Source organism: Rana temporaria, chromosome 11 (genome assembly GCF_905171775.1).
Source record: "Rana temporaria chromosome 11, aRanTem1.1, whole genome shotgun sequence".
Taxonomy (NCBI): Eukaryota; Metazoa; Chordata; class Amphibia; order Anura; family Ranidae; genus Rana; species Rana temporaria.
The window spans coordinates 8,931,541-8,947,279 of NC_053499.1; the positions used below are offsets into that span (position 1 = coordinate 8,931,541).

At 45.5% G+C, this 15,739-nt stretch overlaps 1 protein-coding gene across 4 annotated transcripts in view; it reads left to right on the forward strand.

The window, feature by feature from the left end:
- The window catches only part of SBF2 (SET binding factor 2), a 420,356-nt gene that overhangs the window by 223,245 nt on the left and 181,372 nt on the right, over positions 1–15,739 (forward strand). For all 4 annotated transcript variants that reach the window (XM_040327974.1, XM_040327975.1, XM_040327976.1 and 1 more), the window contains exons 7-8: positions 4,149–4,281; positions 8,303–8,411. In XM_040327974.1, coding sequence (XP_040183908.1) covers positions 4,149–4,281; positions 8,303–8,411 — 242 coding nt within the window. The remainder of the gene's footprint in view (positions 1–4,148; positions 4,282–8,302; positions 8,412–15,739) is intronic.

A 15,739-nucleotide genomic window follows, 5' to 3' on the forward strand; every position in this document is an offset into this window, starting at 1 on the left:
TTTGCAGTCTATGACCATCTCTTGTATCATGTCTGCAGTCTCTGACCATCTCTTGTATCATGTCTGCAGTCTCTGACCATCTCTTGTATCATGTCTGCAGTCTCTGACCATCTCTTGTATCATGTCTGCAGTCTCTGACCATCTCTTGTATCATGTCTGCAGTCTCTGACCATCTCCTGTATCGTGTCTGCAGTCTCTGACCATCTCTTGTATCATGTCCTCAGTCTCTGACCATCTCTTGTATCATGTCTGCAGTCTCTGACCATCTCTTGGATCATGTCTGCAGTCTCTTATTCTCTCTTGTATCGTGTTTGCAGCCTGACCTTCTCTTGGATCATGTCTGCAGTCTCTTATTCTCTCTTGTATCATGTCTGCAGTCTCTGACCATCTCTCTTGTATCATGTCTGCAGTCTCTGACCATCTCTCGTATCATGTCTACAGTATATGACCATCTCTTGGATCATGTCTGCAGTCTCTTATTCTCTCTTGTATCATGTTTGCAGCCTGACCTTCTCTTGGATCATGTCTGCAGTCTCTTATTCTCTCCTGTATCATGTCTGCAGTCTCTGACCATCTCTTGTATCATGTCTACAGTATATGACCATCTCTTGTATCATGTCTACAGTCTCTGACCATCTCTCTTGTATCATGTCTGCAGTCTGACCATCTCCTGTATTATATCTGCAGTCTTTGACCGTCTCCTGTATCATGTCTGCAGTCTTTGACCGTCTCCTGTATCATGTCTGCAGTCTCTGACCATCTCCTGTATCATGTCTGCAGTCTCTGACCATCTCTGTATCATGTTTGCAGTCTCTGACCATCTCTTGTATCATGTCTGCAGTCTCTGACCATCTCTTGTATCATGTCTGCAGTCTCTGACCATCTCTTGTATCATGTCTGCAGTCTCTGACCATCTCTTGTATCATGTCTGCAGTCTCTAACCATCTCTTGTATCATGTCTGCAGTCTGACCATCTCTTGTATCATGTCTGCAGTCTCTGACCATCTCCTGTATCATGTCTGCAGTCTTTGACCATCTCCTGTATCATGTCTGCAGTCTCTGACCATCTCTTGTATCATGTCTGCAGTCTCTGACCATCTCTTGTATCATGTCTGCAGTCTCTGACCATCTCTTGTATTATCGGACCCAGATGAAAAATGCCAAGAAAAAAGAAGGATCAGTAGGTTCAGCCTCCCGGGATGAAGTATCGGTTTAGGATGTGCTGACCCCCTAAGCTCGCAGTCTGTTCTGTGTCACGGTCGGACTGAAGAGGGAATTTTTGCTGTGTAATAGAATAAAACAACATAATATCTGTTTTTTCTTTTATTTATATTTTATTTTGCTGCGTGGGATAAAGTCACATTTTTCCTCCGCTCTCTCTCTCGCGGCAGTATTTGTTTTTTTGTATACTCTCCAGCGGAAATCCAGGTTTAAATGTGCATTTGTTATAATCCATATGCTGAATCGCGCCGTCCCGCGCCGCAGCCTAATCACATTAACGTCTCGCCGGTTCTATACGACTCGGATGAAACATTCTGTTTACTTTTCCGTCGTGCCGGAATTGTTTTTCCTTACGACGCTTCAGATTAAAAGATGAATCGGCGGAAAGGCTCGTGTCTGTTTTTAGATTCTGCTTACTCGCAAAATTCCTCGACAATCAGAAACAGAACGCGTCGCGGCGATATGCTTGTATATGAAGCACGTTGTGTAGTCTGAGATTGTAAAGCGTGTTTAGTCGGCGGACTACAAGTTCCAGCAGCACCCCTTTTCTGTTTTTAGGTACAGTCCTGTGAACCTGTCCATACGTTTCAAACTTCACGTGCATCAGTAGGACAGACGTTGGCTACTAAACAACATTATGTTAATTATAAAAATTTGCTTAGATAAAAAATATTGTTTAATAAAACCTGGGCAGCCTAGATCACATTTTCTGGCTGGCAGAAGCATTTTGTGGGGTTCTCAATGTTGGAGACTGCAGGGGGTGTCTTGTATTTGATGAGGCAGTTCATTTCAGGTAGTCTTGTGGTGAGACCATTGAGCACACCCATTATTTAGTTCTATTAGGCAGAGTCTGAATCTTTGGTTTTGATCCTCACCACCACCCTATCTGCACAAAGTTTGCATGTTTTTTTTTTCCTCCCAAACTCCAAAAACTGGTAGGTTGAGCTGAGAGGCAGGGGCATGGTGGGATTTGTAGTCTCCCCACAGCTGGAGTGCTAATGTTGTCTGTCCCTGCTAATACTACACCAGTCCACACAACCCCCTTTGGTCTGTAATCTGGTTATACTGGGGCGCCTGAGCTGGCGAAACTGGGGCGCCTGTGCTGGCGAGACTGGGGGGCCTGTGCTGGCGAGACTGGGGGGCCTGAGCTGGCGAGACTGGGGCGCCTGAGCTGGTGAGACTGGGGGCGCCTGAGCTGGTGAGACTGGGGGGGCCTGTGCTGGCGAGACTGGGGGGCCTGTGCTGGCGAGACTGGGGGGCCTGAGCTGGCGAGACTGGGGGGCCTGAGCTGGCGAGACTGGGGGGCCTGAGCTGGCGAGACTGGGGGGCCTGAGCTGGCGAGACTGGGGGGCCGCAGCTGGCGAGACTGGGGCGCATCAGCTGGTGAGACTGGAACGCTGTACCTGCTGCCTCTCGCACACAGAGTCCCCAAATAAAAAAAATGCCTGTACTAAGACATTCTTCACAAGAGCCAATGAATTTCAGAATTGCCCTGGAAATTCAGATTTGATTTGTGATGCATTGAATTGCACAAATTCATGTTGCCCTCTTGCTTATCTAGTATAGTGTTATGTGTGTTTGTATTCTGCAGGGGATTATAATTATCTGAGTTTACAGTAAACAGAGTACACTTACTGACTTTAGCACAGCTCAGACATAAACTGGATAACTTTAGTAGCTCTACTTATTTTATTATAGCATTTAATAAAGCTTTAATTCCCATGGAAACTTTGCACATGGGTGCTCCTTTTTTTCACCACATCAGCGGTGGTGATGTTGGACCACATGAGCGGTGGTGATGTTGGAGCACATGAGCGGTGGTGATGTTGGAGCACATGAGCAGTGGTGATGTTGGAGCACATGAGCGGTGGTGATGTTGGAGCACATGAGCGGTGGTGATGTTGGAGCACATGAGCGGTGGTGATGTTGGAGCACATGAGCGGTGGTGATGTTGGAGCACATGAGCGGTGGTGATGTTGGAGCACATGAGCGGTGTTGATGTTGGAGCACATGAGCCGTGGTGATCCTGGAGCACATCAGCGGTGGTGATCCTGGAGCACATCAGCGGTGGTGATCCTGGAGCACATCAGCGGTGGTGATCCTGGAGCACATCAGCGGTGGTGATCCTGGAGCACATCAGCGGTGGTGATCCTGAAGCACATCAGCGGTGGTGAGGTTGAAGCACATCATCGGTGGTGATCCTGGAGCACATCAGCGGTGGTGATCCTGGAGAACATCAGCGGTGGTGATCCTGGAGCACATCAGCGGTGGTGATCCTGGAGCATCCTATCTGCTGCCTCTCACACAGAGACCATGACATTTTTAAAAAAATCTCCATACTAAAAGTCTTCAGAAGCACTAACTAGATTTAGAATTGCACTGGAAATTATTTTATTTGTAAAGCAGGATGCATTAAGTTATACGGTGCAGACTGCAGGAAGTACATTCCTGTTGCCCTCTTACTGATCCAGTATAGTGTTGTGTGTGTTCTGCAGGGGGTTATACTGAACTTAGCTTACAGTAAACCGAGTACACTTTCTGACTTCAGCACAGCTCAGACATATACAGGATACCTTTAGCAGCTCCTCCGAATGTTTTTACTTATATTGTGGAATTGCTCTTTAAGAATTTGCGCTTTAATTCCCATGGGCACTTTGCACAGAAGAAGTCAAAACAACACTTGTCAGTTTTATCTATGACAACACCACCGGGCCTTTTTAGATGCTGCCCATCGGGGTAGCCTGCCCACAAGTTATGGCGAGGGCTCCTCCCACCGGTTGACCCCAGATTGCCCGGGCTTGATACAGATTTTCCAGTCCCTCTTCCAACACATTCCTTTATCTAGTTATTGTTTGCAGATTGGATTGATATTGTTTTGGAATTTTGCATTCTTTTCTGAAAACTCTTGTGCTGGTTGTTTCTTTTAGGAATCCAAAACGTTCTCAGCCTCCTCTGTGCGGTGCTTACCGAAAACAAAGTCCTCTTCCATTCCTCCAGTTTCCAGCGCCTCAGTGATGCAAGCCGGGCGTTAGAAGCGCTCATGTACCCTCTGAAATACAGGTGAGCTTAAAGAAAATGAACACGCACTGCCCTATTTATTAAAGAGTCCTAAAGAAATCTACGAAGTGTGTGTATATGTATGCGTGTGTGTGTGTGTGTGTGTGTGTGTGTGTGTATGTATGTATGTATGTATGTGTGTGTATGTATGTGTATATATATATATATATATATATATATATATATATATATATATATACACACACACACACACACACACACACACACACACACACACACACACACACACACACACACACACAACATTAATTTGCAAACTATATAATAAAAAAATGAAATAAAAATTACCTTTAACCACTTAAGACCCGGACCATTATGCAGGTTAAGGACCTTGCCCCTTTTTGCAATTCCTCACTGCGTCGCTTTAACTGACAATTGCGCGGTTGTGCGACGTGGCTCCCAAACAAAATTTGCATCCTTTTTTCCCCACAAATAGAGCTTTCTTTTGGTGGTATTTGATCACCTCTGCGGTTTTTATTTTTTGCGCTATAAACAATAATAGAGCGACAATTTTGAAAAAAATTCTATATTTTTTACTTTTTGCTATAATAAATATCCTCATAAAAGATATTAAAAAACATATTTTTTCCTCAGTTTAGGCCGATACGTATTCGTCTACATATTTTTGGTAAAAAAACGCAATAAAAGGTCTATTGATTGGTTTGCGCAAAATATATAGCGTTTACAAAATAAGGGATGGTTTTATGTCATTTTTATTAATCCTTTTTTTTTTTTTTTCTTTACTACTAATGGCGGCGATCAGCGATTTTTAGCGTGACTGCGACGTTATGGCAGACACATCGGACAATTTTGACATATTTTTGGGACCATTGTCATTTACACAGCGAAAAGTTCTACAAAAATGCACTGATTACTGTGTAAATGACAATGGCAGTGAAGGGGTTAACCACTAGGGGGCCCTAAAGGGTTAAGTGTGCCCTAAGGGAGTGATTCTTACTGTAGGGGGGCGTGGCTGTAGGTGTGATGTCACTGATCATCGTTCCCTATATCAGGGAACACACGATCAGTGTCACTGCCACACAGAACGGGGAAGGTGTGTTTACACTCACCTCTCCCCGTTCTTTAGCTTCTGTGACCGATTGTGGGACACCGGCGGCAATTGGGTCCCGCGGGCGTGGTCACGGAGCTTCGGACCGGGTCGCGAGCGCGCCGCCAGCAGCGCGCTCGCGGCCCCACGGCTGGGCTCTTAAAGAGGACGTACAGGTACGTCATTGTGCCCAGCTGTGCCATTCTGCCGACGTATATCGGCATGAAGTGGTCCTTAAGTGGTTAAACTATTTTTGTCCATTGAGGGACACAGGAGTCACATTTTTTGCTAGTGCCCAATCTCCTGTAGGCGGCAGTATACCCCAGCTTTTAATAAATTTCTGTATACTCAATGGACTCAAAGAAAAATAAGATTTTGTAGCAAGCACACAAATCTTATTTTTTTTCCCAGTGTTCTTTATAGCATCAACAAATTATGCGGTGATGGACAGATCCCCTATGCAATGTTTTTCCTTTACATCGATTATTTTTTTATTAACTTGCAATGCGCCTCGGAACTTCATAGAAAATGTTATTACTCAAGGAAGATTCAATTCTCTAGCACAGCCCCCTCCCTCTGTGTATGTCATAGCCCTCTTTATATCTGGGCGTGTTTAATTACCCTCTGTGCTGGCCCAGCTCCTCCGCCCCTCCCCACTTAACCTCTTATGTAGCTGCTGGGGGATGAGCCAAAGGGAAATATTATAGAGTGTCACATGAGTGAAAGCTCTGAGTCTGCTGGTGCAGTTGATATCACCTTTAAAATGGCAGCACCCTGCATCAGTCTCGGGGCTTCTGGGGTCTACACACAGGATGCTTTTTCAAGTATAAGACTCCCTTCATCAGGGCCAGGACAAGGGGTGGGCAGGAGGGAAAACTGCCCTGGGCACAATTGTTTATTTCAGGGATGGTGGCGCCCTGACCCTAACCCTAAAGAAAGGGGAGGGGGACCCAGTTTGGCATATTTTCCCTGGGTGCTGGATAACCTTGTCTTGGCACTGCCCTACATGAACATTTTTGTAGCTACCAAGGTTGGAGTAAAGGGAATTCCGTAGAGTAGTAGCTGCCAACTTTGACACCAAGGCCTGGCAAATTCTTCCAAAACCTTCCATGCCCCAAATGTAAAAACATAAGCTTGTTCTAACGCAATAAAACTGGAAATGGGAATACAAAATATGCATTGAAAGTCTCTAAAAGGAACTGGAGGACAACTGTGGTGGATGGGATGTGTGTCTCTCCAGGGGACTTTCCTGGGACAATGTGGTAGACCGGATTGCACTGAAGGTACTGGGTGGGTGGCATTGTGGGACACTGTAAGAGGTTGGGGGCACTATAGGGGGGCTGGAAGCTATGCTTTAAGCTAGGGCAGGGGTCTCAAACCAAAGGGCCAGTTTACTGTCCTTCAGACTTTAGGGGGGCCGGACTGTGGCCAGTGGGAGTAGAAAATGCCCCAGCGGTAATAAACAATGCAAAAGGCTTGGTGGTCAGTGGGAGTAAAAAAATGACATCATTGGTGTCAGGGAGAGAATTAGTTCCCCCGTCTCTGGTGTCAATGGGAGGAATAGTGCCCCATTGTTAGCCGTGGTGCTCCATCTTTGGTGTCAGTGGAAGAAATCGTGCACCATATCCATTGAAGAAATAGTGCCCCAAGGGCTTGATCTAGGCAAGCAAAGGGCCACATCAGGTCCATGGGTCGGCATTGGAGATGCCTAAGCTAGGGGGGCAGTGTGGTGACTGGGGGCCTATGGGAGGTTGGGTTGGGTGTCACTCGGGTAGATTCACGTACGGGCGCTTAAAATTAGGACGGCCTAGCCTACTTTTTTTAGGCTACACCGCCTTAAATTATTTAGGTTAAAAGTGATTCTCAAACCACTTACCTTCAAATTTTAGGCGGCGTAGCCCAAAACGAGCGGGCGTAAGCGCGCCTAATTCAAATGACTGGGAGGGGGGCGTGTAATATTGAAATGAGGCTTGACCTCACGTTTTTTGACGTTTTTTACACTGCGCATGCGCCGGGCGACTACATTTCTCATTGCGCATTGCGGCTAAGTAGGCCGTACGGGCCTATTGATTTCGACGCGTACTTAAACGACGTAAATCTCGATTCGCGGACGACTTGCGCAAACGACGTAAAAAATTTGAACCTCGCGGCGGGAATGGCGGCCATACTTAACCACCTCATAGGTGGAATAACTTTAGGCGGCCTATCGCGTACGGAAACAACGTAACTCGACGGTGTAGGCCCGGCGTACGCTCGTAAATTGACGGGAATCGGCGTAGCCCCTCATTTACATAATCTAGGCCGGCCGCAATGGCAGCGCCATCTAGCGGGCAAAAGAAACATTGCAGCCTAAGATAGAATGGCGCAAGCCAGCCTATCTTAGGTATGTTTAAGTGTATCTCTGTTAGAGAATACACTTAAACATAGGCCGGCTTAGATTCAGAGTTAGGTCGGCTTATCTGTAGATAAGCCGGCCTAACTCTTTGTGAATCTACTTAACTGTGCGGAGGTTAGGGATCTGCAGGGGAGGCTCTATGGGAGGTTAGTGGATCTGTAATTGGCTGAAGGCCTGGGAGGCAATGACCCAGCAGTGGGCTACAGCCTGGTGGATGAGGAGCACCTCTATAGTGTCGCATGACATCCAAGATTGTGGCGCCCAGCAGCAGTCTCGGGGCTTTTGTGAGTCTTTTACAGGTATGTTTTTTGGATAAAATGTGTAACATGCACATACATCATGGAAGATTCTTGTTGAAATTAATGTTTATAATGTTAATTGGGATTGTCAATAGTTCTGCATGATATGATGGACCAAAATTTGCTTCGGCAAACAAAATGCATGCAAGTGGTGTCCATCTGATAATGGATTCTGGTACCTAGCCCTTTGCAATTCATTGGAAGCTCCTTCCTCAAGGTCCCCATCACCTTTCTTCTAACCCCTCTGTCTTTATCCTACAGCTATCCCTACATTCCAATCCTTCCAGCGCAGCTTCTCGAGGTCTTAAGCTCCCCAACGCCGTTCATTATCGGGGTCCATTCTGTCTTCTGCTCCGAGATCCATGACCTGGTAAGCGGGTGAAGCCTCCGGATTCTGGCAGTTTATCGCTGTCTTGTATTATTGCACCGTTAGTCATTGTATCTGATTTATCTCCATTCCTGTGTTTGTCTGCATGTTTCACATGTACAAATCCCAATGACATGTGAAGTAGCAGCGGGTTATGATGTGGAGTTATGAATTCCATATGTTTCACAACTATTTAGGAACTGGTTTTATCCAGAGCTTCTCCAGGAGTCCCGTCTCATCTGTTGGCGAGCGGCTAGGGAGACAGGTGCCGACTGCTGAATTTATGACTTCTCACCGTGTCCCCGTCCTACCGTGGCTTTAACTATTTCAAGCTAAACGTGTCTGTAGTGATCTTGTCTGACATATGCGAAGCCGCCAGCCAAACATCGGGAAACTCTTCCGTTTAACCACTTAAGCCCCGGACCAATATGCTGGCTAAAGACCCAAGGGGTTTTTACAGATCGGGACTGCGTCGCTTTAACAGACAATTGCGCGGTCGTGCGACGTGGCTCCCAAACAAAATTGGCGTCCTTTTTTCCCCACAAATAGAGCTTTCTTTTGGTGGTATTTGATCACCTCTGCGGTTTTTATTTTTTGCGCTATAAACAAAAATAGAGCGACAATTTTAAAAAAAATGCAATATTTTTTACTTTTTGCTGTAATAAATATCCCCCAAAAACATATATAATTTTTTTTTTTTTCCTCAGTTTAGGCCGATACGTATTCTTCTACCTATTTTTGGTAAAAAAAAAATCGCAATAATCGTTTATCGGTTGGTTTGCGCAAAATTTATAGCGTTTACAAAATAGGGGATAGTTTTTTTTTTTTACTAGTAATGGCAGCGATCAGCGATTTTTTTCGTGACTGCGACATTATGGCGGACACTTCGCACAATTTTGACACATTTTTGGGACCATTGTCATTTTCACAGCAAAAAATGCATTTAAATTGCATTCTTTATTGTGAAAATGACAGTTGCAGTTTGGGAGTTAAACACAGGGGGCGCTGTAACATTTAGGGATCACCTAGTGTGTGTTTACTAGTGTAGGGGGTTTTGCTGTAGGAGTGACGTCATCGATCGAGTCTCCCCTATAAAGGGGATCACTCGATCGATGCGCCGCCATAGTGAAGCACGGGGAAGCCGTGTTTACATACGGCTCTCCCCGTTCTTCAGCTCCGGGGAGCGATCGCGACGGAGCGGCTAAAAACAAATAGCCGCGCCGTCGTCCCGGATCGCTCCCCGAGCGGACCCGACCTCCGCATGTACCGGGGGGGGTTCCCGATCGGACCCCCCCACCCACGTCTAGCAGAGGACGTACAGGTACGTGGATGTGCCTGTCCGTGCCATTCTGCCGACGTAAATGTACATGAGGAGGTCGGGAACTGGTTAAAGGATAAGTTCGCGTTCGATAACAGGCTAACCAGAGCTCTCGGTCAAGTCCTGGCAATAAAATGTAATACAACTTTATGGTTTAGATCAGGGGTCTCCAAACTTTTTTTGAATATTTTTTACTTTTTGCTATAATAAATATCCCCCAAAAATATTCAAAAAAACTTTTTTTTCCCTCAGTTTAGGCCGATACGTATTCTTCTACCTATTTTTCGTAAAAAAAATAAATCGCAATAAGCGTTTATTGATTGGTTTGCGCGCAAAAGTTATAGCGTTTACAAAATAGGGGATATTTTTATGGCATTTTTTTTTTTTTACTAGTAATGGTGGCGATCAGCGATTTTTTTTCGGTACTGCGACATTATGGCGGACACTTTGGACACTTTTGATACATTTTTGGGGAACATTGGCATTTTTCTAGCGATCAGTGCTATAAGAATACATTGATTACTATAAAAATGCCACTGGCAGTGAAGCGGTTAACACTAGGGGGTGGGGAAGGGGTGAAGTATGTTCCCTGGGTGTGTTCTAACTGTAGGGGGGGGGGCTGACTGGGGGAAATGACAGATCGCTGTTCATACATTGTATGAACAGAAGATCAGCATTTCTCCCCCTGACAGGACCGGGAGATAAGTGTTTACACACACAGCTCCCGGTCCCCACTCTGTAACGAGCGATCGCATGTGCCTGGTGGCGATCGCGGGAGTCGGGGGCGTACGGGCGGCGTGCGCGCCCCTAGTGGCCTGCGTGAGAGAGTTGACGTAGAGCTACGGGCTCTCGCGCAGGCCGGCAAGTAGTTAACCGGTTAACGCCCGCCGCATGTACATATACGTCCACAGAATGGCCCGTACAGGCATATGGGCTTACATGTACGTCCCCGCCTTCCGGCGGGTCGGGGGTCCGATCGGCGGTCGGTAACCCGCGGGGAGCGATCCGGGACGAGGGCGTGGCTATTCATTTCTAGCCGCCCCCTCGCGATCGCTCCCCAGAGCTGAAGAACGGGGAGAGCCGTATGTAAACACGGCTTCCCCGTGCTTCACTGTGTCGGCTGCATCGATCGCGTGATTCCTTTTATAGGGAGACTCGATCAATGACGTCAGACCTACAGCCACACCCCCCTACAGTTGTAAACACACACTAGGTGAACCCTAACTCCTTCAGCGCCCCCTAGTGGTTAACTCCCAAACTGCAACTGTCATTTTCACAATAAAGAATGCAATTTAAATGCATTTTTTGCTGTGAAAATTACAATGGTCCCAAAAATGTGTCAAAATTGTCCGAAGGGTCCGCCATAATGTCGCAGTCATGAAAAAAAGTTGCTGATCGCCGCCATTAGTAGTAAAAAAAAAATAAAAATAAAACTATCCCCTATTTTGTAAACGCTTAAAAATTTGTGCAAACCAATTGATAAACGCTTATTGCGCATTTTTTACCAAAAATAGGTAGAAGAATACGTATCGGCCTAAACTGAGGAAAAAAAATGTTTATATATGTTTTTGGGGGATATTTATTATAGCAAAAAGTAAAAAATATTGAATTTTTTTCAAAATTGTCGCTCTATTTTTGTTTATAGCGCAAAAAATACGCAGAGGTGATCAAATACCACCAAAAGAAAGCTCTATTTGTGGGGAAAAAAGGACGCCAATTTTGTTTGGGAGCCACGTCGCACGACCGCGCAATTGTCTGTTAAAGCGACGCAGTGCCGAATCGCAAAACCTGGCCTGGGCATTTAGCTGCCTAAAGGTCTGGGGCTTAAGTGGTTAAGATGAAAAAAAAAATCCTTTACAAACCCTTTAAGTAGCCTAGCCGCAATGCCCCTGCAGACTGTTTGCATCAAGTGACCTCAGTAACCGCAATTTCCAGGGACCTTTAATTCGCAGTTCCTCGGAAACATGGTCCTGGGTGTGCAGCAAGTGCTCCTGGGAAGGTGAATGGGCAGCTGTAGCCTTTTTTTTATATATTTTTTTTTATATCAGCCTATTTGTTGATTTTATGCATGCTGATTGCATGTTACATGGATGAGCAGTACTGGTATGAAGAGCAGCAGTGGGGCATAGAAAAAAAATGCAATGATTTCCATATGTCTTATAAACTAGTTTGATCCAGTGCTTCACCAGGAGCTCTGTCATCTGGTGGGGATCTGTTGTTGTCCAAGACAGGTGCCAAAAAATGGGAATTTATCGTCCATTATCGCTGCCGGCGGGGGATCAGAACCTGAGAGCCAAGTACAGAGTCGCAGTTTTGTAACTGCTACTTTATCTGCGCTTGTTAAATGATTATGCAATATCAATGCAGGCACATATTTATATGTCATAAAGATAAAACTGTGAATTGCTATATCTGTTCAGGAAAGACATCAGTCAGAAATCCATTCTGTTTATCCCCGGGTCTGAGTTTTAAAAGAATTCAAAAGCAAGCAATGTCTCTGCTTTGCTGTGTATTATGGACACCAGCCGCTACATTGCTCTCCCTGTTTGCTGAACTGTGTCCTGGTCTGACACTGACCATTATCCATTCAATGCAGCATGAGAAGCCCTGAAGAAGGGAGATATATGCAAATCTTGAAAGTCATTGGTTGTTGGCTTTAAAGTGGTAGTGGAGTCCAAATTTCCAGGAAGCAGGGCCGATCCTAGGCAGGGTGCACAGGGTGCTTTGCACCCAGGTGCCTTCAGAGGTGGGGGCGCCTAAGGGGCAGAGTTCTCCCCTCCCCCCTTCTCTCCTTGTTTGTGCCCGTCCAGAACTAGTGTTCTGAGCATAGGTGTGTGTCAGTCCAGAACTGATGTGTCTCTGATCATCTCCTATACCATGTCTGCAGTCTCTGACCATCTCCTATAGTATGTCTGCAGTCTCTGACCATCTCCTGTACTATGTCTGCAGTCTCTGACCATCTCCTGTACTATGTCTGCAGTCTCTGACCGTCTCCTGTACCACGTCTGCAGTCTCTGACCATCTCCTGTACTATGTCTGCAGTCTCTGACCATCTCCTGTATTATGTCTGCAGTCTCTGACCGTCTCCTGTACCACGTCTACAGTCTCTGACCGTCTCCTGTACCACATCTGCAGTCTCTGACCATCTCCTGTATTATGTCTGCAGTCTCTGACCGTCTCCTGTACCCCGTCTGCAGTCTCTGACCGTCTCCTGTACCCCGTCTGCAGTCTCTGACCGTCTCCTGTACCACGTCTGCAGTCTCTGACCGTCTCCTGTACCACGTCTGCAGTCTCTGACCGTCTCCTGTACCACGTCTGCAGTCTCTGACCGTCTCCTGTACCACGTCTGCAGTCTCTGACCGTCTCCTGTACCAAGTCTGCAGTCTCTGACTGTTTCCTGTACTATGTCTGCAGTCTCTGACTGTCTCCTGTACCATGTCTGCAGTCTCTGACCGTCTCCTGTACTATGTCTGTGGTCTCTGACCATCTCCTGTATCGTGTCTGCAGTCTCTGACCATCTCCTGTATCATGTCTGTACTATATCTGGGGGCTCTTTCTAACAGACTCTCTAACAGAAGCCCTCTCTGTGTCCATCAGAGAGGCCCCCCTCCAGGTCCCAATAAAGTACTCTGCTTCTCTTCCTGTATTTTGTTTATTGTTAAGAGATCATGTAAGGATCCCAGGGTAATGAAGACTTCTTAGGGGAGCATCTCTGTGGTTGAGCCATTGCCATAGAAACATTTGTAAAGGGGAGGAGTTAGTAAAATGACCACGCCCATGTGGGGGCGCCTGAAATATTTCTGCACCCAGGCGCCTGTGACCCTAGGATCGGCCCTGCCAGGAAGAACCCCATTATTTGCCAATCCAGAATTTACACCAGCCTTAACAACCACAAAGTACTTAACCACTTGCTTACTGGGCACATATACCCCCTTCCTGCCCAGGCGAAATTTCAGCTTTCGGCACTGCGTCGCATTAAATTAAAATGCAGTGCGACGTGCCTCCCAAACAAAATTGACATCCTTTTTTCCCCACAAATAGAGCTTTCTTTTGGTGGTATTTTATCACCTCTGCAGGTTTTTTATTTTTTGTGCTATAAACAAAAAAAGAGCGACAATTTTGAAAAAAAACAATATTTTTCACTTTTTGCTATAATAAATATCCAATAAAAAAAAAATATATATATATGTTTTTCTCAGTTTAGGCTATGTATTATACATGCTTTTGGTAAAAAAAAAAAAATCGCAATAAGCGTATAGTGATTGGTTTGCGCAAAAGTTAAAGTGGCTACAAAATAGGGGATAGAATTCTGACATTTTTTTTTATTAGACACTTTTGACACATTTTTGGGACCATTCACATTTATACAGCGAACAGTGCTATACATATGCACTGATTACTGTATAAATGTGACTGGCAGGGAAGGGGTTAACACTAGGGGGCGGGGAAGGGGTTAAATGTGTACCCTGGGAGTGATTCTTACTGTGGGGGGAGGGGACTGACTGGGGGAGGTGACCGATGCTGTGGGGTGTCTATAGTTGCTGGGGTGTCGGATGCTGACCTGCTGGGTGTCCGGCTTTCCCCACATCGTCCAATCGTTGAGCACAAAGCTGAGCTCTGAGTGCTCCCCTTTATGCTTTGTACATTATATAGCCCCATTCCATTCCACATGCTTTCCTATACATTAGTGTTGCTTAGTAATTTTAATGACCAATCTCACGTTTCCTTCCCTTGCCAAAATTTCCCTTCATTTTTAATGTTTAATGGATACGTCCGTTCTTTTTGCAGAGACATCTCCATTAGAAAAAGAGCCGACAGAAACGTTTCCAGATGTTTTAATCCAATTTATTGCATGTGACATTAATGTTTAGACTTAGAATAACGTTTGGATTTTTTATTTTATTTTTCATTAAAGAATTTGCTTTTGTATGGGAAATTCCAAGACAAAAACGTATACACATGTGAGAATTGTGATGCAATGACGTGTCAATATGGCTTCCGTGTTGTGTCCTCTTCTTTGCGGTCTTGGTGAGGATGGCTTTAACCACTTAAGCCCCGGACCATATTGCTGCCCAAAGACCAGAGCACTTTTTGCGATTCGGCACTGCGTCGCTTTAACAGACAATTGCGCGGTCGTGCGACGTGGCTCCCATACAAAATTGGCGTCCTTTTTTTCCCACAAATAGAGCTTTCTTTTGGTGGTATTTGATCACCTCTGCGGTTTTTAGTTTTTGCGCTATAAACAAAAATAGAGCGACCATTTTGAAAAAAATGAATATTTTTTACATTTTGCTATAATAAATATCCCCCAAAAATATATAAAAAAAACATTTTTTTTCCTCAGTTTAGGCCGATACGTATTCTTCTACCTAAAATCGCAATAATCGATTGGTTTGCGCAAAATTTATAGCGTTTACAAAATAGGAGATAGTTTTATTGCCTTTTTATTAATACTATTCTTTTTACTACTAATGGCGGCGATCAGCGATTTTTTTCATGACTGCGACATTATGGCGGACACTTCGGACAATTTTGACACATTTTTGGGACCATTGTCATTTTCACAGCAAAAAATGCTATAAAAATGCATTGTTTACTGTGAAAATGACAATTGCAGTTTGGGAGTTAACCACTAGGGGGCGCTGAAGGGGTTAAGTGTGACCTCATATGTGTTTCTAACTGTAGGGGGCGCGGCTGGACGTGTGACGTCATTGATCGTGTTTCCCTATAACAGGGAACACACGATCAATGACAGCGCCACAGTGAAGAAGGGGGAAGCTGTGTTTACACACTGCTCTCCTCGTTCTTCAGCTCCGGAGGACCGATCGCGGGACGGCGGTGGTTACGGAGCTTCGGACCGGGTCGCGTGCACGGCTGGGCTTAAAGGGCAACGTACAGGTACGTGGATGTGCCCAGCCATGCCATTCTGCCAACGTATATCGGCGTGAAGGGGTCCTTAAGTGGTTAAAGAATTTGCTTTTGTATGGGAAATTCCAAGACAAAAACGTATACA